This window comes from Ursus maritimus, unplaced genomic scaffold (assembly GCF_017311325.1).
Source record: "Ursus maritimus isolate PB19 unplaced genomic scaffold, ASM1731132v1 scaffold_2, whole genome shotgun sequence".
NCBI classification, from domain to species: domain Eukaryota; kingdom Metazoa; phylum Chordata; class Mammalia; order Carnivora; family Ursidae; genus Ursus; species Ursus maritimus.
In genome coordinates, this window is record NW_024424452.1 from 9,484,659 (window position 1) to 9,506,080 (window position 21,422).

At 53.8% G+C, this 21,422-nt stretch overlaps 1 protein-coding gene across 1 annotated transcript in view; it reads left to right on the forward strand.

The window, feature by feature from the left end:
- HIP1 (huntingtin interacting protein 1) overlaps window positions 1-21,422 on the forward strand; it is a 150,856-nt gene that overhangs the window by 112,720 nt on the left and 16,714 nt on the right. Inside the window, exons 6-21 of the mRNA XM_008698633.2 lie at window positions 3,526-3,602; window positions 4,021-4,082; window positions 8,059-8,199; window positions 10,360-10,417; window positions 13,283-13,358; window positions 13,471-13,611; window positions 14,165-14,262; window positions 14,626-14,698; window positions 15,366-15,549; window positions 16,075-16,163; window positions 16,725-16,841; window positions 18,236-18,337; window positions 18,575-18,718; window positions 19,163-19,298; window positions 21,062-21,148; window positions 21,341-21,422. The exon at window positions 21,341-21,422 is cut by the window's right edge and continues 26 nt beyond it. Of these exons, the coding sequence (XP_008696855.2) occupies window positions 3,526-3,602; window positions 4,021-4,082; window positions 8,059-8,199; window positions 10,360-10,417; window positions 13,283-13,358; window positions 13,471-13,611; window positions 14,165-14,262; window positions 14,626-14,698; window positions 15,366-15,549; window positions 16,075-16,163; window positions 16,725-16,841; window positions 18,236-18,337; window positions 18,575-18,718; window positions 19,163-19,298; window positions 21,062-21,148; window positions 21,341-21,422 (1,667 nt within the window). The remainder of the gene's footprint in view (window positions 1-3,525; window positions 3,603-4,020; window positions 4,083-8,058; window positions 8,200-10,359; window positions 10,418-13,282; window positions 13,359-13,470; window positions 13,612-14,164; window positions 14,263-14,625; window positions 14,699-15,365; window positions 15,550-16,074; window positions 16,164-16,724; window positions 16,842-18,235; window positions 18,338-18,574; window positions 18,719-19,162; window positions 19,299-21,061; window positions 21,149-21,340) is intronic.

Below are 21,422 nucleotides of genomic sequence, written 5' to 3' on the forward strand. Positions count from 1 at the left end.
CCCCCCCCCCCCCCCCCCCCGCACGTCTGTGGGCCGAACTCTCAGGTCTTCCGGGGAATAAGGCGGCCCGGGCCCCTCAGGGGGTGTTTATACCATATCCTGCAAGAGGAAGCTATTTTACGGCTGCAGTGGGACTCAGGACTGGGATTCGGGCCCACATCTTCCGGACCTTTTATTCCCCATTTTACAGAGAGGAGCCCTATCCACTAGGCTGCCTTAGGAAAATGTTTCAGAAGCACTGCCTTGACTATTAATAAAAACATCCCTTTTATGTAGTGAGTTCCCACACAGAACCTTCTTTGCGTCTGCCTGTGGCCTTAGACAGTATTTCTAATGCGCCCAATGCAGGTAAAACCGTCGTGCTGGGTAACCAGGTGGCAGGGGAGGACAGGTAGAAAGGGTCTGCTGGTCAGGAGTGTCCGGATCCATCAGGGGAGGAGGCTTACGTACCTTCGGCATCGTGTCACGGTTCAGAGCAGTCCCGCGAGCCTGTAGCAGGAGCCAGAGGCCTTCTGAAATGATGCAGGGCTGTGGCATCGAAGCAGGCCGAGGTAGACGATGGAGGGAGGGTGTGAATGGAGCAGGGGTCGGGAGGAATGGCCTGACAGCAGGTGGGGAGCTAGCATTGGAAATGGGGAAGGAAGGAGATTTACCTCTTATGGACTCGGCCGGGGCAGGGGGGGGGAGGGTGGCGTGGCTCCGATTCACGGAACCCACCCTGCTCTGCTAGCCAGTCCTGTGTATCGTTTAATCCCTGCTGCAACCAGAGGAAGGAGGTATTCTTATAGCCGAGGAAGATGAAACTGGGAGGACACTTGAGTGTCTTGCCTTGTCACGCAGCTGCTTGGTGGTGAAGTGGGACTTGAACCCAGGCCTGACGGCACGAAAGCCCCTTCTGCTCAGTGGCCACCCTTCCCTCTGCTTGTGTAGAGCCGGGTGCTTGCCGCAGCCCAGGGTTAGGTTCTGAAGAGAGAAAGGTGAAGGGACTTTGGGCCAGCCTCCAGGAGTCGTATTTGCTTGGGAGACAAGCCAGGCAAGTCCAGTGAGGACCAGAACTGAGAGATGCAGGGATGGTACCAGAGCTTGTAATGGGGTGCCGTGCCCAGATGCCGGCCACCCAGGTAGGCTTCTCACGGGCAGGACACCTGAGCTCACCCCCAGCTCAGTGGCTGAAACACCAGCAACCCTTTATCATCTCTCATACCTTCTGTGGGGCAGGAGTTCCAGAAGGGCTGGGCCAGGCAGGTGCAGGCTGCAAGTCCCCCTTGTGGTCCCAGTCCGGTGCTGACTGGAGCTGGGACAGTGTGGAGCTGGCCTGGCATCTCCCTCCTCGTCAAGTCTCAGTGCTAGTAAGGCCTTCCTTGCAGCCCGGCCAGTTTCCCAAGAGAACAAGGGAGAAGTGGGTGGCGTTTATATGACCCAGACTCGAAGTTACAGAACATCCTTTCTACTGTCCTATATGGGTTGAGGCAGTCACAGGGGTCCCTGGATTCAAGGGGATGGGACAGGGACCACACCAGCCAAGGTGGAATATTGGAGTCACGTAAAGGCAGCAGGTCGAACCGGAGGGGCAGCCAGTGCTGGACATACAGTCTGCCGGTCTGCCCTCTGGCCCCACAGTTCGTTCCCCTCCCTCCCTCCCTCCCTCCCTCCTAAGGAGTACACTCCCGCCTCCCCCAGACCCCCAGATCCTTGGCTGCCACCTTGCAGGTAGAGAGGAGGGGCCGCTGAAGAAGGGCAGGGCGGCCGTTCCAGTCAGAGGGTCAGCTGTAGACAGAACAGCTTGAGGCCCAGCACAATTTGGGGTTCCTGAGGAATGCACCGCAGATCCACGTCAGTGTGAGGAACAGGCAGGTGGAGAGGGAGGGTGACCGGGCAGCTGTGTGAGATCGTCCCACTCAGAATGGAAGACAGTGAGAGCCAGCTGAGGATGGTGGTCCCCAGGACAAGCAAGAGTGGTGGGGACTCTCTGAAGACGGGCAGGAGGGGTGGGGGGCAACACCTAGGGAGATGTGGGGCCCGTGGGAAGGACCTGGGCAATCAGAAGAAGTGTAGGAGCCCAGGGAGGCAGAGTGAGGCCATGTGCGCTCTGGACTGCAGGCTCCAGGAGGAGGACAGATGTGTGTGTCTCCTCGTGTCCTGCGTCCTGCCCAGCATCTAGCCCAGAACAGGTGCTCAATCAGGACCCCTTGCATGAGGGACAGAATGAACCAGAACCTAGATCAGGTGGAGTAGCGTACAAGGAGGGCTGATCCTGAGTCAGGAGAGAGGCCGGCCCTTGCTCTTTTGAAGCTGGAGGAACAGAAGGACAGCCGGCACATTCAAAACGGGGAAGGGAGTGGGAAGCAGGATGCTGAGGGAGTTCCGGTGATGTAAGGAGGAAGGGACGTACCAGGGTGGTGGCGTGGGAGCCGGGCACCCAGTTTGGGAGCGAAACAGTCGTTGATGGAAAGGGGAGCCCGTCGGGGCCAGTAGCAAGGACTGGGAAGGGGCACTAAGCCTGGAGAACATGATTAAAGGGAACTCCAGCTGTGAGTCCTTCTCCCGGGATGTTGACAGCTCGTCCCCTCAAAGACCCAGGCTCACCAGGTTTTGACAGCAGTGTGGTGGAAAGACAGGCAGCAAGAAGGGCGAGGGACACCGGAGCAGGTCTCCGTAAGGTCCAGACTGAGCGAGGAGGTTAAATGCGGCCAGAAGGGGGCGCTCGAGGAACTGGCTGGCTCTGAGACAGAGGAACGGGGGTGCTGAGCCGAGGGTGGGAGGGGGCGGCCAGGGCAGAAGGGAGAGCCAGGAGATGTGCAGTGGAGGATTTCTGTCTTCAGAGCCTAAAATATTCTCCGTGGAATTGAGATCCCCTTGATTGACTGGCCACCCACGTATGCCCGTCTGCACCTTTCCCTTTGCCCCGCATTCCATCCACTCCTGGCGGGTCACACTGGGGAAAAGATGATACGGATATTTGACAAGATTAATGATGCGTAATAATGTCTCCTGGCTTTGGGGGCAGGGCGCGTGATGGAATGTTTTCCTACCTTCAGGTTTGTTTCATTATGTTTCCCTAAAGCCAGTATGAAAATGGGTTTGCCTCCCCGAGCTCACAATGGCAGCTTCGGGAAGTGGCCGAAGGACAGAGGGAAGCATGGGTGGGGATCAGAATGTACTGGGGATATGCAGATGCAGGACTGTCTGCGCCTCGTGGATGGTTGAGGGCCAGCTGCTGTCACACTGTGTCTCACTGCAGTGCCAGAGAGCATCTTTAGAAGAATGTCCTGGGACGTGAATTGTTAGGGCGGAGACCTGTCTTGGCTCCCAGGGGTGGGATGCAGCCTTCACCTCTGATGATGGGTAGTAGATGTTCTCTGCTGTGATCTGGTCAGGGGTCTGGGTGCACTGACACATCCTCCCGCAAAGGGTGCGGGTGCTACCCGAGCAGAATCAAGCCTGCTGCTGCCCAAGCCGGCTTGCCTGATGTCAGCTTAGTTGAGGTGCTCTGTCCTGACTTCATTCCTCTGCCTCCCTTTCCAGAATCCCAGGTTCCCGGGCAACCTTCAGATGAGCGACCGGCAGCTGGATGAGGCTGGAGAGAGCGACGTTAACAACTTGTGAGTGGCCATCCTCATGCTGTGGACCCAACGGGGAAGAAAGCTCGATGTTACCACTCTGGCTGGGGTCACACAGGGCCTGATGATGGCAAGGGCAGTAGCTGGGGTGGGGCCACTTAGTGCTGGTGCCTCATCCAGACCGGGTTCTGGGCATCACCCTCTGCCCTCCCCACCCAGCATGGCACCTGTCCTCCCCTCTGCCTCTGTCACTGTGGAATTCACCCTGCTTAATCTTCAAATGACCTTAAGGTCCACGTAGGTGGGGGCTAAGGCTTGAGTGTGTGTGGGTGGACGTGTTTCTGTGTGTGCACGCACATATGCACTGGGGACAGAGACAGCAACACAGCAGCGGGGGGAGGCGACAGGTAAAGCACTGGCCTCAGGCTCTGGAATATAAGCTCTCTCCTCTCGTGTCCAGTTTCCAGTTAACAGTGGAGATGTTTGACTACCTGGAGTGTGAACTTAACCTCTTCCAAACTGGTGAGTCTCTCCCTCCCATCTGGCCCAGGCTCTCATGGGAATTGCCTAATTCCAAGCTTTGTTCCTGGCTTGGACCAGCCGTCCTAGCCCCCTTCTCCCTACAAGGTTGTGTAGCACAGGCCAGGAAATGGGACTATCTGCACCCTATCTCTGCTCTCCTCGTCTCTGGTGCAGGGAGGGGCTGGAGCTCGTGGGTATTTTCAGAGTCGGTGATTTCATTCTGAGCAGAACGACCGTGCTCCCCAGCCTGCTGGCCTCCCTCTGGAAGCCCAGGCCTCCCAGAGCCCAAAGGCAGGTCTGACCTCTTTGATAACCTTCAGACTGTGGCCCCAGTGCTGGCTGGTGCTTTGTCTGCCACTCAGCTGGGCTGGCACTCAGGACGGATTCCTGCTCAGGAGGAGGGGCTGCCGTGTGCTGTTTGGTCGGCAGACAGGGTCGACCAGCTGGTCGAGTTGAGTTGTTGGCCAAGTCCATGTGAGAGGCCCACGGAGCCCCTTTCCACTGGCAAGGGGAGTTGGCCGCCCTTCCAGGCTCCCTTCGCTGAGCATTCTGGCGCCTCCCGGCTGTCAGCCCCTGACACTTCCCTGACAGGAGTCAGGAAGGGAAGAGTCCGTTCCTTCTTTTGTGGTCCGCTCTTCCCCACATCTGCCAGCATGGCTCCCCCTTCTCTCCCGGGGAACAGAAGAGCCCGTTTTCTAAGATCCGGGATGTTCCATGACAAGTGTCCAGCTCCGTGAAAGAGTGGATTCCAAGCTGGGAGTATTTGTGCACAGGCTTGGCGACCTTCTCAGCGCTTGGACACGTGGGACTCGCTCCTGGGGCTCTGATTTTCTCAGGAAAAACAGCCTCTCTGTCCCCCTGAATTGCACCTTCCTTTGGTATGTTGGTGTGTGCAGCAGCTACTTAGAACTGGCCTATTAGTGGCCAGCGCTAGGCCAGGCCTGGGCCAGGGCGGCAAATGCCTTCGTACTTTGGCCAGTCAGTTCAGGCTGGATGTGTGAGAGGATCACCACAAACTGTTGGGAACCGTGGTTTGTAGGAGAAAAAAGAAGGTACTTAGCCTGCTAGCAACCTTCTTCTACAAAAGTCAATAGAGAAATAAAAATGAAACACAGACTAGAATCCCTGCCCTAAGGTGTTCCCAGCCAGGTAGGAGAAATGGTACAGATGCATTTTATTTTATTTTTTCATTTTTTTAAAGATTTATTTATTTATTGTAGAGTGAGAGCGAGCACAAGTGGGAGGGGCAGAGGAAGAGAGAGAATCTCAAGCAGACTCTTCACTCAGTGTGGAGCCCAACTTGGGGCTTGATCCTATGACCCATGAGATCACGACCTGAGCCGAAACCAAGAGGCGGATGCTTAACCGACTGAGCCACCCAGGCGCCCTTGCCTGGCAGTTTTCATATGGGTTGATCATTTCTATCATTACCACTGGATGCTGAGCTCCTCCCTGGAATCAGGAATCATGTCCTACTCGTCTTTGAGTTACTTCCCTCTGTTCTAGCCCAGTGCCTGGAATACAGCAAGAGCTCCCCAAAATTCAAGAATGCATGCTTCAGATAAACAGCAATGAGGAAAGGACAGGGGAACAGTGCTCATAAAACAGGGTCAACATCCAGCCCAACGCTGTGGGATTGTCAGAAGTGAATCAGCCACTTTGAGTTTTCTAGAGTGGAGATACCCCAAGTCTTGGCACAAACCCCAACATGGTTAAATGGTGGTGGCTTTCTTGCCCCTGAGTGAGCAATGATTTGAAATCCAGAGCCCTCTACCACTCATCTCCCCCGCTCCCTTTCCCTTCCCCCGTTCCTTACTGCGTGCTGCAAAAACCAAGGGAACTGGCATTGGAAGAGGTCTCTCCAGCTTCTGAGTGCTAGTCTGTGACCCTGCAAGGTGCCAGCCAGTATCCTCAGGTGTCTCTGGATTTCAACTGTGGGAAATGTGAGCCAGTTACAGTTAACATTGATTTCCAGCACTTGCAACAGTTCTCCAATTGTGGTCCCTGGGCCAGCAGCATCGGCATCTCCTGAGAACTTGTTAGAAATGCAAAGCCCCAGGTGCCCCCCTAGACCTCCTGAATTTGAATCTCTGAAGGTGGGACCCAGCCATCTGTGTTTTAGCAGCGCCCCACCCCTCTCCCCCGCCAGGTCTACACTGTCCATTATGGTGGCCACTGTCCAATATGGTAGTGCCTATTTAAATTAATTTAAATTAATTATATCATAATTTTTTAAAAATTTTATTTATTTATTTGACACAGAGAGAGAGCACAAGCAGGGGGAGCAGCAGGCAGAGGGAGAGGGAGAAGCAGGCTCCCCGATGAGCAGGGAGCCCAATGCGGGGCTCGATCCCAGGACCCTGAGATCATGACCTGAGCCGAAGGCAAGCGCTTAACCGACTGAGCCACCCACGCAACCCGAAATAAATCATAACTAAATAACATTAAAAAGTCAGGTCCTCGGTTGCACTAGCCATATTTCAGGCACCTGTAGCCCCATGTGGCCACCATATTGAACGGTTCAGGGACACTTACGACATCACAGAATTCGGTTGCACAGTGCTACCGGCTGATTCTGCTTCATGAGAACCACTCAGCTAGAAAATAGAGCTTTCAACCCTAGCTGCCTGTTAGAATCACCTGGGGGGCTTTTGAAACGCACCTACGCCCCAACCCTACCCCAGACCAATTAAAACAGAATGGGAGGTAGGGGAGTTGCAGGCAAACATTAGATTTTAAATTTCCCCAGGGGATTCTAATGAATCTCAAAGCCAGCACCAAGATCCGCTGCAGTGCCCTGCGCTTTACTCGACACTATCCTCGAATACATGCAAGACGTTTGTGAGGTACGTGCTATTAGAACCCCCTGCGTTTTACAGAAACGCATCAGGAGGCACAGAGAGGTTGAGTAACTTGTCCACAGTCACACTGCTCTAGATATTACCGGATGCCAAGGGGCATTCCTGGGAGGATGGAGCAGTCTGTGATTTCTTGCCAGAGGGGAGCCCAAGGAAGCCAGTAGCCTTGAGGATGGCCGCCTTGCTGTGACAGCTGCTTTTAATTTGTGTCAAAAAGAAAAGCTGCCTTTTAATTAGAACTGTTTGGGATTTTTTTTTTCCTTTTTTTTTCAGCTGCCAGAGTAAGCCAGTTAACAGGGATTAGCGCAGTCAGGGAAGGATGAACACAGACACTCTGGGCTTTCCTCCGGGGCAGCCCCGCTCACAGATTTTTCTCGATGCTGGCCGTGGTGGAGTCTCCCAGGTGGTGGGTAGCCTCTGCAGGACGGAGTTCGGCTCTGGCCAGTGGTGTGCACACTGAGGGTCCACGGCCAGGCGTCTGGTTGCTTAGTTTAAGAACGAGGGGTACGGGGCGCCTGGGTGGCGCAGTCAGCTGAGCATCCAACTCTTGATTTCAAGTCCGGTTGTGATCTCAGGGTCATGGGATCGAGTCCCGTGTTGGGCTCAGCACTTTGCGTGGAGTCTACTTCAGATTCTCTCTCCCTTTCCCTCTGCCCCTCCTGCTTGGGTGTTCTCTCTCTCCCTAAAATTAAAAAAAAAAAAAAAAAAAAGACAACCAAGGGGTTGGGGGGGCAGAGGGTAATGTGGAGGGGTCCAGGGGTCCGTGGAGCAAGACACAGGGAGCAACATGCCCTGGGGCTCCTGCACATGTCCGCTTCTGGTGTCCCAAGACCCTGTGGCAAGCCCCCTAGGAAGCCAGGACTGCATTACTCCCTCCTTTGTGTTCTGATCGATGTGTGCTATTTTCCCCCATGTGATTGCCTTCAGGGGACTCACCCTGTTTGCTCCTGTGAGTACCTGCCCCGCGGGAGTGCTGTAAGGGCTAACTGCATCTGATGACGTAGCGTGTGCACAGAGCTTGGGTCCTAGGTGTGTGTCAGACCTCTGCTTTCTGCCCCTCTGAGAAGGTTGCCTGTAGTTTTCTATCCCCTACGGCCTGTGTCCCCTTAATTCCCTAGTGTTCAATTCCCTGGACATGTCCCGCTCGGTGTCCGTGACGACAGCCGGCCAGTGCCGCCTCGCGCCGCTGATCCAGGTCATATTGGACTGCAGCCATCTGTACGACTACACCGTCAAGCTCCTCTTCAAACTCCACTCCTGTGAGTACGATGGGCCGGATCTTCTCTGTGCGCTTCTGGCCTGAAGGAGGATTACAGCGAGAGGCTGTCCCTTCTGTGCCCTTTCTGCTCCTGCTCCCAAAGGCCCTAGAGCTCCTGACCCTCTTGAGAGTGAAAAGCAGGGCACAAGCCTTGGTCAAGGAAGCACCTGGCTCTCCATAGCGGTGTCCTGGGACAGCTCCCTCCCTCCACTTCTGGCTTCACCACGTCTCCGTCCACACACATCATGTTTCCTAGGACCCACACGAATGATCCCAGACGCGGCCTGGACCCACAGGTGCAAGGACAGTGGTTTCCAAAGTGTTCATCCACGCAGTTTCTCTGTACACGTAGAATTTGGTGGGGAAATAGAAAACGTAAAACAGAGCTGCTCGTACAGTGGTGGGCCAGCCCCTACCCAGCCATGGATCCTGGCATGCCTTTGCAGATTCTATTTTGGAAACGACTGGTCTTGTGGAGTTCTTTTGTGTGCTCCTTGTTTAAGACAATGCGTGTGGGTCCTGCTCCTGTAGGTCTGGTAGGTTCGGGGTGTGCATGGTGAAACCATACCCCAGGTGAGGCTGACGTGGGTGGTTTCTGGGCCACACGAAGAGGCGTCCCCATGAGGGATATACACGTGCAGAATGTGTGGATGATGGAGAACCAACAAAAATCAAGTCCTGAGTGGATACTAGCAAGGTGTTACAGCCCTGGCAAAGGGCAAAGTGCCAGGATGTGTTTTGGAAGACGGGACAAGGGATACTCTAGAACTGTGGTCTCTGACAAGAAGTGGGTCTAGTTATTTCGGGGGGACGGGAAGCAGCATCACTCAGGTTAATCCAGGAGCATCTCGTGGAAGGGAGGTTGGAATCGGAGTTTAGACGTTCAGAGGGCTTTGGAGCAAGTGAGCACACCCAGAGGGGCAGAGGGTGGACTGAATCCCGAGGCAAGAAAGGCAGTTGCCCTACACAATATGTATGTCTCTAAAAATAAAGGTTTCATTTTAGAATAGTTTTAGATCTACAGAAAAGTTGTAAAGATGGTTCAGAAAGTGCCCCGTACCCTGAACCCAGTTTCTTTTATTGTTAATATCTTACATTAATATGGTACATTTGTCACAATGAATGGACCAATGTTGATATGTTATTATCAGCTGAAGTCCATACTTGATTCAGATTTCCATGGTTTTTATCTAACATCCCATCTAGGCCACCATATTACATTGAGTCATTGTGTCTCCCTAGCCTCCTCTTGGCTGTCCCAGTTTCTCGGACTTTCTCTGTGTTGACAACCTTGACAGTTTCGAGATTTGGTCACACGCTTGTAGAATGTCCCCAGATTTAAGTCTGCCTGATGTTTTTCTCATGACTGGACTGGGGTTAAGGGTTCTGGGGAGAGAGGCCACTGAGGTAAAGTGCCATTGTCATCCACTGTATACTGGTTGTTTTGAATTATCATATAATATACACATACTCTCTCTTTGTACCAAGTATAAACTTCAAAAATTCCTAAAATGTGCATTAAGGAGTAAACCAAGAAATAAGGGGATCACTGAGTTGTGATTTATAGTTGAAGTACGCAGTGTCACGCATTCTGGGAGGAGAAGGGACCTCAGAGAACCCGCCCTATAGAGGAAGGAGGCTGGTCTAAGAGGCTGCTGCTTGTCTAGCATCTTGCCGTTGGCTGTGACCAAGTGAGCACCGGACCGGGAGCCTGAGTGTTGTTCTATAATCTTTGCCTTCTGGCAGGGATTCTCTCAGGCAGGTTCTATGGATCCCTCGCAGGCTAACGTCTGCGCTGGACTGACCCATTGCACGTACCTCTGGGAGACCCACACCTCCGCCAGCTGCTGGGGGTCTGTCCTCATGCTTGGTCAGGTCACCACGGCGTCTTCCGTGGTCAGGGACACAACTTCCAGCCCACTGCGCCCAGAATGGCTCACGCTGCAGGAACAAACAGAAGGACAGATGTGGAGGATAAGCGCCCTTAGACTCATTGCTGGCCCTTCTGGGCCCCCTTGGTTACCAGACCCCGTCCCTGGGGCGGCTCTAGGCCACAAGCCCGAGGGTGGTTGGTCCTCTTCCTCCCAGAGCCCCACTGTGGCTCGCCTGGTCCTCCTGTGGTCCTCCTCTTCCCTCTCACCCTTTTCCCAATTTCTTCCAGGTCTCCCAGCCGACACCCTGCAAGGCCACCGGGACCGTTTCATGGAGCAGTTCACGAAGTAAGTGGCTTAAGGGAGAGAAACAAATGCTATAAACTCAATTAGTCCACGCAAGAGCACCTGCTTTGAAATGATTGAGGAATGAGGGTATCAGCTTGGTAAAGCAGTGCGGTGAAGGAAAGTGACGAGGACGGCAGCAAACCTACCCCTGGTTGGCGAAGCTGTTAGTTCTCTAACAAAACCCACATGAGCGTGTCGAAGAAGGCGATACCATGCATTCATTTATCACCTGCTGTATATGCCCAGGGCTTCATCCTCTCTTTCTGCTCCCTGTGTTTTCAGACCACATAAGGTCTTATACCATGTGCATGAAAAGCAACACCCAAATTTGTATCTCTAGCTGACTGAGACTTGCCTCTGAATTCCAGTCTCAGGCACCCACCTGTCTGTCTTCCATCTCAAACCGAGCTCTAGGTTTTCCTCCCCAAACTTTTTCTCCCCAGGTGCCTGAGTGGCACAGTTGACTGAGCGTCTGACTCTTGGTTTCAGCTTGGGTTGTGATAGCAGGGTCATGGGATCAAGCCCCACGCTGGGCTCCGTGCTTGGCATGCAATCTATTTGAGATTCTCTGTCCCTCTCCCCATTCTGCTTGTGCTCTCTCTCTCTCTCTCCCTCTCTCTAAAAATAAATAAACAAAAAGCCCCAAATTTTTCCTCCCCAGCCCTTTTTATCTCAGTAAACGCTACCACATCTGTTTAGGCCAGAGGTCTGGAACTCACCATTGTCCTCATCCCCCATGTCCAGTCCACTGGCAGATGCTCTGCATGTATACCTTGGCACCAATCATAGCTCCAATCTTTTGGGGCACCATTGTTGTGTGCCTGGACCCTCCAGTATGGCAGGTGCCCTGGGCTTCCACTCCTACCCCCTGAAATCCTGTCGCCCTACCCCAGCAGTTAGAACAACCTCGTAAAGACATCATTCCCTTGCTCAGGGCCTTTTTAGCGGCTTCTGATTACACTGAGAATAAAATCCAATCTCTTCTCCATGGTCTACAAGGCCCTGCTTGCCATCTCTGACCTCATCTTTAAGGCTTATGGTGTTTCCACCGCATGGGGTTCTTTTCCAGTTCCCAGAACGCTCCTGGCTCATTTCTCCATCAGGGCCTTCATGCTTGCTGTTCCCTCTCCTTGGGAGGCTCTTCTCCCAGCCTGGCCGGCTCTGGGACATCTTTGGTCACCTCCTCACAAAGACATCTCTGGCCTTAAATCTTAAATCTCTTATTTGAGTCAGGTCTTCTTCCTCTCCTGTTCCTCCAACCCCAGCCCCGCCCCCATACTCTCCAGCCCAGCACCTAATTTATTTCTTTCGTGGTTCTTAGCACAGCTTTATTTCTGCTCGACTCTCCATTATTACGTCCCTAGCCCCTGATATGTAGTAGCCAATTACGCATAAATATTTGGATAAATTAGTAAGGTAGTAAGCCAGCTGTCTTGTCTAGAAGAGGAAGAGCTTGTCTGACTGAAGGGTAAATTATTCTGTGCATTTGGGAAAGAGAATCGCTGGCGAGGGGAGAAGTACAGTTTATTGTTCGTTACGTGTGCCCAAGGAAAAGGGGAAGGAATGGCGTGAAAGAGAAAACCCAGGTGACGAGAAGGGCACTGGGGCTCAGCACGCTATCTTTGACCCTCTTGTTTTGCCTGTTAATTTCTTCGGCCTTGACAACAGAGAATAATCATAGCTGCCAAATCCCGAGCTCAGGCTTCTCTTGCTAGTTCCCGGGCAGCAGTCAGAGGCCAAGTTCAGGGTTGTGCTAACCTCCCGGTTTCTTTTTTCCATTTGAAAAGCCTTATATGTTTATTCTATAATAAATGACTTATTAAATCCTAGGAGACAGGCCCTGGGGCTGATTTCCTGGAATGGTAAATTCCAGTAGCTTATGAAAGCAATGCAGCCTATTACTGTTGGCTCCAGCCCAGAAGGAGGGGGATGTGTGGTCAGGTGATCTTATTTCCTTTCATTTTTTCCTAGCCTATAAAAGCCTCGTCTGTGCAGACCTGGCGGCTCCCTGAGGCCTCCGTGTCCCCGAATTCAGGGAAAGCACCAAGGGCCTCACTGAGGCAGTCCCAACCTTGGGGTCAGAAGGGCTGGCATGAGACCCCAGGGGTTTAGTTTATTGGGCTGAGCTGGGGGAGATCGTGTGCTGCAGGGAGAGGGCACAGAGACCCACGACCCTCTTTCCTCTCAGGAAATCCGTCTGGTGCTCTCTGCTTCCTCAGCCTTCCATGTTCCGATTCAAAATGGACATCTGAAGATGAGGAAAGAATCTGGTCTCTTCATTCCCATACCCATCCAAGATTGGGACACAGTATAAATAGATTGCTTTTCTGCAATGAGGTCTTGATGAGTTAATTCCTCTGTGCGTGGTACTGTGGTGAACCCAGCTCAGCAGGGCCCAGTCTCTGCCCTCTAGAAGCTTCTAGTCTAACTGGGGAGATAACACAGAGCCCCACAACAAAGGGATCTCCCTTAGTAATGAAGTTCCCTTCTCCATTCCTATGGTTAGGTGGTGTATCCTCAGAGAGAGTAAATTTATTTTCATGTTATTCTGAGCCAGATGGTCCTGGGAAGACAGCCACCAGAATAGATTCCACAGTGATGCAGAAATTTGTTCTAGGGTGATCCACTCTTCCAGAGGATTCTGTCCTTTGAATCCTTCTTTCCTCACCACAGCCTAAGTGGGGACAGGCTACACATAACCTCCCCTGCAGCGTCACAATTGAAACCCAGCGTCATGAAGGTCGTCTCCTTGACAGCCCGCACCTTTGGGCTGGGTGAACAGCAGGACAGCTGGGGGGTCTGCGCTGTCCCCGACCCGGGGCCGGGAAGGCACCCAGCACCCCTCAGGCCCTTCTCCACCCCCAGGTTGAAAGATCTATTCTACCGCTCCAGCAACCTCCAGTATTTCAAGCGGCTCATTCAGATCCCTCAGCTGCCAGAGGTAAGCACTCCCAGCCCCACCATAGGAGCTGCGGGTCCTGGGCGCTCTCAGATCTCAGAGACGGGCAGGCCTGGCGGGTGACACGGTTTGGGGGTGTGTCTTCCGTCTTCAGAACCCACCCAACTTCCTGCGAGCCTCTGCGCTGTCGGAACACATCAGCCCTGTGGTGGTCATCCCAGCCGAAGCCTCGTCCCCGGACAGCGAGCCCGTCTTGGAGAAGGATGACCTTGTGGACATGGATGCCTCCCAGCAGGTGAGGAGCACCTGACTGGAACCCGAGGGTTAGGCTTAGGGTGACAGTAGGTGGTGAGCCCCACATGCAGCCCTTTACGCTGCCCCATACGCACAGGGGAAAGGACGGGAGGCGATCTGACCAAGTCCCTTTGGCTGTCACCAAGCTCGACCACATTGTAACACAAGCGCTAACCTAGACCGAGACCCCTGCCCTGCGGTCCCTAGGAGCGACCACAGATGGACTTGAACCCAGTTGAAAAGGGTCCCTTTTCTTACATCTCAGTCCTCTGACCCCCGCACAGAAGTCTCTGGGTCTCTGGGGCGCCTGGGTGGCACAGCAGTTAAGCGTCTGCCTTCGGCTCAGGGCGTGATCCTGGCGTTATGGGATCGAGCCCCACATCAGGCTCCTCTGCTATGAGCCTGCTTCTTCCTCTCTCACTCCCCCTGCTTGTGTTCCCTCTCTTGCTGGCTGTCTCTATCTCTGTCAAATAAATAAATAAAATCTTTAAAAAAAAAAAAAAAGAAGTCTCTGGATCTCTAACTTTGTCCTCACTCCTTTTTGGTCACCACAGAATTTATTCGACAACAAGTTTGATGACATCTTCGGCAGCTCGTTCAGCAGCGACCCATTCAATTTCAACAGTCAGAACGGCGTGAACAAGGATGAGAAGTGAGTCCACGCTGGGTGCAGGCAGGTGGTACAGAAACTCCGTGAGGCCGGGGTCCGGCTGGCCACCCCCAACCAGGGCGGGTTGCTTAGTGACACTTGGGCCCCGCAGAGAAGTGTCTCGACCCTCAGATATCGGCCTCTGGAATCCCAGAGGGAGATCAGATGAGGCTAAAATACCCCATGGGTGTTAGATTCAGATCCCATAACATGGAGAGGGTCTTAGCGTATAATTCGTGGAATTTCAAAGAACTTTCCCCAAATTAACACCAGCTTTTAACTTCCTCCCCTGATCTCCCAGCTCGCATTTAGAAGGAAAGGGATGGAAGCCCAGTGGAAGCAAACTTGTTCTCCTTCTGTTCCCAGGGATCACCTAATTGGTCAACTGTACAGAGACGTCAGTGAGCTAAAGGCACAACTGGAGAACATGAAGACTGAGGTATGAGTCAGGCTCTGATCTGGTTCTGGGCTTGGCCGTGACATGACATGTTCATATTAAATTTGCTTCACAGAGACACTTGTCGGACCACATTTGGGGGGTGCAGGGCGCTCATTAGTAGAAATGTGAAAGCCAGAAGGACCTGGTCCTCCCGTGGTCTTGGTGGCACTGCATTTCCATCATTCCTGCCTTGAGAATGGCTTCTAAGCCAATACCCGTGTCCCTCTGGTTCTTAGAGAGAACCGTGATCGCCAGCTGGCTACGAAGCCAATGGTGAGAAGACCTGTTCTCCTCCCATGGCTATCGGAAGGTTTGATTTGTAACTCTCATGACTGTGTGCAGTGTCTGGGGTGGCAAATAGGCCTGCCCCTCGGGCCCACCCCTGGCTGGAGGCTTCACTCCCAGGGACAGGCGAACATCGCCTCCTCCCTCGTGCCAGCTCGTCCAGGACTGCTCCCAGGCCACTCTAAGAGGACTAGAGTCCCCCTGCCATCACCCTGTTGTTGGCCGGGTGGCCTCTGATGACCAGAAGCCTCAACTCTCACGAGGCATCGGGAGTGGGTTTGTTAGACAAACACGGAAACCCAGAGGGACCCGCTTCTCCTGCCCAGCCCAGCCCAGCCCAGTGGCACGGCGCTGGGGCTCACTGGCTGAGTCCGTCCCACAGAGCCAGCGGGCCGTGCTGCAGCTGAAGGGCCGGGTCAGCGAGCTGGAGGCCGAGCTGGCGGAGCAGCGGCATCTGCGGCAGCAGGCGGCTGATGACAGCGAGTTCCTCCGCGCCGAGCTGGACGAACTCAAGAAGAAGCGAGAAGACACGGAGAAGGCCCAGCGGAGCCTGACAGAGATCGAAAGTGAGTCCGTCGGGCTGGGGCTGACGGTGGGGGCTGAAGAGTCAGGCGAGGCTCGGGGGAAGGATGGGGCTGAGCGGCAGAGCCCCAGCCGTGCTTCTTTCCCAAGAGCCACCAGCAAGGACCTTTGTATCGCCAGCCCGAGGGGTGGGTGGGAACCCAGCCGGTGGAGAGCCCCATGGGCCCAGAATGTGGGGACGGGAATCAGGAGGTGACAGTGGGGTGCCTGCCTGGGGTGCAGGGTGTCCGAAGGAGAGATGATAGCCTAAAGCCAAAACACCGATGAAGCTAATGCCACATGCTCAGGAGACATGAATCAGTGCAGCGATCTGAATCCAGTGGATTCTTTTTTTTTTTTTTTTAAGACAACTGCCCAGAGGAGTTTATTTCAGTAGGATTTTCAAGGGCGAAGAAGGTGTCTCTGTTTGTGAAAAGAAAGAAGGCTGTTCTAGGGACTCTGGCTTATGGGAAGGAAGGCAAAGGGTCCCAGCAGGGGTAGACTGCTCACCTTGGCTCTTGACAATACAGGGAGAGCCCAAGCCAATGAACAGCGGTACAGCAAGCTAAAGGAAAAGTACAGTGAGCTGGTGCAGAACCACGCTGACCTGCTGCGGAAGGTAGGACCCTGCACCGTCCGCCGTCCCCACACCACAGGGGGCACTGCCGCTCTCTGCCCCCACCAGTTCTGAGTGGGTCACCATCATTTCATGGAAACCACTGCTTTTCAGGCTCACTGGCCTTCCATATCTTGACTTTCGATGCCAGCCCCGATTAGATTATCCCCCATCTTTATTATTCTTTTATTTATTCATTTATTTTTAGGGAGAGATCGAGCAGGGAAGGGGGGAGGATCAGAGGGAGAGAGAATCCCAAGCAGACTCCATGCCCAGCGCAGAGCCTGACGTAGGGCTCGATCTCACGATGCCGAGATCATGACCCGAGCCAAAATCAAGACTCAGATGCTTAACTGACTGAGCCACCCAGTTGCCCCTATTCTTTTAAATACTTGAACGCTGAGTATCTGAAGATGACAGCTCTATTCTGGCTTCTCTCTGGGTAGAAATGTGATTTCTGTGTCCAGCTGTGTGAATGCTGTCATTTGTTCTAGAAGGGAGATGTTGTCCCTGAGCTGTTAAGCCTGAGATAAGCCCGTTCAAGACACCGTTTTTCCCCTACAGAATGCAGAGGTGACCAAACAGGTGTCCGTGGCCAGGCAAGCCCAGGCGGATTTGGAACGAGAGAAGAAAGAGCTAGAGGACTCTTTCCAGCGCATAAGTGACCAGGCGCAGCGGAAGGTGAGGGGAAGGAGAAGTGCATGGGGAGTGAGGGAGGGGTTCTGCCCGAGCTGGAGGCGGGCCTGGGGCACTGCCCAGGTGGAAAGACCTTGTCTTTTGCTGCATGGGCAGCCCCGTGGGTTAGAGCCCCGCGAACGCACTACAAGAGGCTTGGGCACGGGACAGGGTGACCGACACACAAGGGGTTAGAGGCATGGCATGATAACGGGGCTCCAGTTGGGCAGGTCTGTCAGCAGATGCTTGCCAAGGGAGAGTCTGGGATGGTTGAGAGAAGTAAAAGTACTCTCTCCAGATATCGGAGAGAGACACGAGCATTTACAAGGACTTGTGGCCAAGAGAACACCCATGAGTTGGGGTAGGGTTGCCAGGCAGGTCCCATTGCAGTAAGATGTGTCGGATGGAGAAAACCCAATGCCTTACACTTAAAGAGTAGTGGCTTTCACACTTTTCTATGACTCAGGATAGGAAATACAGTCTATTTAATGGAAGTAAAAGTTTCATAAAGCGGTACTCATCCTTACTGTGTGGATGCATTTGAATGTTTTGTGTGTGCATGTTTATTTCATTTTTTAATTTTTCATTTTTTTTAAAGATTTATTTATGTTAAACAGAGAGAGGTGGGGAGGGGCAAAGGGAGAGAGAGTGTTAGGCAGACTCCACACTGAGCGCAGAGCCTGATGAGGGTTCGGTCTCACGACCCTGAGATCACAACCTGAGCCAAAACCAGGAGTCGAACACCCAACTGACTGAGCCATGCAGGCACCCTTGTTTATTTCATTTTTTTTTAATGTTAGCTGTGAATTCTAATGGGTTGCAACCTGCTCTTTGAAAAATAGCACTTATGAAAGAAATCAAGAAAAGAGAGTTGTTATAAGATGGTCAGATTCAGCATCATACCAGGCTTTGGGATGTCTGAATGAAAGATCCAGTTCTGTATCAATTATACTTCAATTTAAAAAATTAAAAAACACTTTCTACCTATAAGAAAAAAGATCTAGTTCTACTGTAATCAGTATTATAAGCTGAAGTGCAACATTTAGGAAATGTCTCTAAAATTCTCCCTTCGATCTTACTGCGCCAGAAAAAAACTTTCTGGAACACTCTGGGCTCTCGCCTCCTCCCACCCACTTTTTGTTGGGTACATCCAACCTTGCATACAAGAGAGTACACAAATCTCCCATTGATAGTGTGGGGACCTTTTTTTTTTTAAGATTTTATTTTTAAGTAATCTCTATAGCCAACGTAGGGCTTGAACTCACAACCCCGAGATCAAGAGTTGCATGCTCTACTGACTGAGCCAGCCAGGCTCTCTGACAGCTTGGGGATTTTTCTATGTGTTTATCCCTGGCAACCACCACCCAGATCAGAGTGCTCCTATTTTTCTTCTCTTTCAGACTCAAGAACAGACGGAAGTACTAGAGAGCTTGAAGCAAGAACTTGCCACCAGCAAACAGGAACTCCAGATTGTCCGAGGCAGCCTGGAAACTTCTGCCCAGGTGAGCATCACCTCCCTTCCACATTTTCCCCTCTGGCTTGGGGACTGCTGTCATCCGGCGTCCAGCCCCACGCAGCAGCTGGCCAAGCTGGTCCTATCTGTGCTCAGTGTGTGCTTGGGGGAATAAAGGTGGTGGCTTAGGGATACCGCCTCCTGTTCCGTATGGTCTGCTGGTGGGTCTGGACTCCCGAGAAGTGGACTGTTCAATTCTCCCTCTTTAACCCGGTCGACACTGCAGTCAGAGGCGAAGTGGGCCGCCCAGATCGCTGAGCTGGAGAAGGAGCGGAGCAGCTTGGCGCATGCCGTGGCTCGTCGAGAGGAGGAATTATCGGCTCTTCAGGAACAGCTGGAACACACCCAGCAGGAACTGTCCAGCGCAAAGGCAAGTTACGGATGCCCGCTCTGGCTGACCATGTCCGAGCTCACAGCCATGGGCCTCAGTGATGTCTTCATGGAGGTGGGTGGGGGTGGGGGGCCAGGGATGGTCTGAAAGCAGCTTGGGGCCCCTGGCCCAATGGTGAACACACTCTGCAGCCATAGCTCCACACACCAGCACGTTCTGTGTCGCCCACAGAGCAGATGAGGGCCAGCAGAGCTGCCTCTTCTTCACAGGAGAAGAGCGTGCATGGAGAATGGGTTGCAGCACGGCCATCCCCACAGCTTCCTGGGCCGCCCCCCTGCACACGCCTGCAGGCGAAGTGGAAGGGTTGTTTTCTGTGTCGGGCGAACTGGCTTGGGCCTCACTAGCAGTAGCTTGAGTTCAGATGCCGGGAATGGCTCACGATGGGGTCTGTGTCCAACTCTCACCTCCCTGGACCATTTCTAGGAGTCAGCGTGCCAGCTCGCCAAGGACCAACGGAGAATGCTGCTGGCGGAGTCAAGGAAGGCCGCAGAGCACGTGGTCCAGGAGGCCCTGCGGCAGCTGGAGGAGCCCACTCTGATCAGCTGTGCCGGCTCTGCAGGTACCCTCCCCCTTGCCTGCCCATGCGTGTGAATTCAGCGTTCCATGTTGACCTTGAATCCCATGTGACACTGAGCTCAGGAGTCCTCCCCCTGCTGCACATCAGAGGCTCCTGGCGATGCCCAGGCCCCACTCTGAGATCAGTTCAGCCGGAAGCTCTGCAGCCCAGCTCCCAGGTGCTAGAACTTTCTAAAGCCCCCAGGTGTGCTGTCACTGCTCTATGCAGCGGGTCACGCTGATGAAAGTCTCACTGGGAGCAGAGCCCTGAGAGCGACTCCAAGCACCAGGGGGAGGAGCAGCAGCCGGCCCTGTGTCTCTCTGAATGGAAGAACGGGGTCTGAGTGAAGAGATGGTTGGTCAGGAGCCTCAGGCCAATGCGGGGAGCATCATGAAACACAGCAGGGCAGAAACACTGAGAACACCCTTGCGGGCCCAGGCATGAACAGGGCCTACTCTGCGTGTTCCAGAGTCCCAAGGGCGTGCGGGTGGGGCAGCGGTTGGAACCAGAGAAGCCCCGTGGATGAGAGAAGGGGCCTCAGAGGTGGCAGAGTGTCCGGGCCCAGGACACTGGGGAAGTCCTGGGTGTAGCTCCGAGAGGGCCCACTGAGGACAAGGCAGATGGAAGGAGACAGCTAAGAGCCGACTTTCATTATCAAATGGAAGTGTTTACGGGGCGCCTGGGTGGCTCAATCCGTTGAGCGTCTGACTCTTGATTTCGGCACAGGTCATGATCCTCAGGGTCATGGGCTCGAGCCCCGCGTCAGTCTCCCACTCAGTGGGGTGTCTGCTTGAGGTTTTCTCTCTCCCCACTTCCTCTGCCCTGCCCCCCCCCCCCCCCTGTCAAATAATCTTTGGGGGGAAAAAAAAAGAAATGTCTCCATTTGGTGACATCTACAGCAAGGACTGTTCTCTTACTCGGCAGGGACCCCATCTGTAAGGAAGGAACACACTGAGTACCCAGCTTACTGAGGGAACACCAGGACATGGGGAAGCCGTGGGCGGATTCTGAGGAGAGACTTTATGAGCTGGGCTTTGAAGGAAGAGGACAGACATGAGCCAGTGGAGGGGAAGAACCGGGGGGGTAAGGGGGGTGGCGATAACACAAGCAGCTGACGTTACTGAGCGCTTGGCATGGCCCAACCGCCGTTCTAAGCGCTCCATACACCTCGGCTCAGCGAGTCCTCACGATGGCGCTGTGAGGTGGTCCTGTTACTCTGTTTTCACGTGAGGAAGCAGGTGTGAATGGCCTGAGATCGGAGCCACCGGTGATGGAGCCAGGAGCCACACCTGTGCAGTGTGACATGAGTCCCCATACTGTAGCTCCTGTGCGACAGCCCAGAGGCACAGAGTGGGAACGGTTGTGTTGTGTGCACAGCATGAGCACAGATTAGCCTGACGGAGCCAAGGGTCTGGGCTCAAGACTAATGAGAGTCTGAGGTCTTTGAAAGACGTAACGGGAAGGCCTGGATTTGATCAGGCAGGCAGTCCTGAGAAGGGAGGGGCTGACTCCAGGCTGCTGGTGTGGTTGCCCTGGTTCTTGGCTAAGGGACCAGATGGGCTCAGAAGCACAGCTTTTGAAGCTACAGTGAGAGGGTCCTGTACGGGCACAGTCAGCCCTCTTTCCTCCACCCCCCCATCTTAGGGCGGCTCCTGCAGGGCTGAGGCCACACACGAGGTAGGCTCATCCGGCACGTGCTTACCCTCATGGGGAGAAAGCGAGCTGACCGCTCCGGCTCTGACTTTGCCCTGTCTCCCCCCTCACAGATCACCTTCTCTCCAAGGTCAAGTCTGTTTCCAGCTGCCTCGAGCAACTGGAAAAAAGCTGGAGCTGCTATCGGGTCTGCCCAGAGGGTAAGAAAGGCGGAGGATAGGGTCTGGCGCTTAGTGACAGCTGGGCCACACTTGGAAACGCTGGCATGTGGAAGTAGCGACAGGTTCCTCTGCGCCAAGAGCGGGGTGTATATAACTCGTAGAGCACGGAAGGAGGTAGGGAGGTAACACTCCCTCAGCAGCCCTCAGCAACCCCCTTTAAACTCCTGGCAGATATCAGTGGGCTCCTCCACGCGGTCACCCTCCTTGCCCACCTGACCAGTGACACCATGGCATACGTGAGCACCACCTGCCT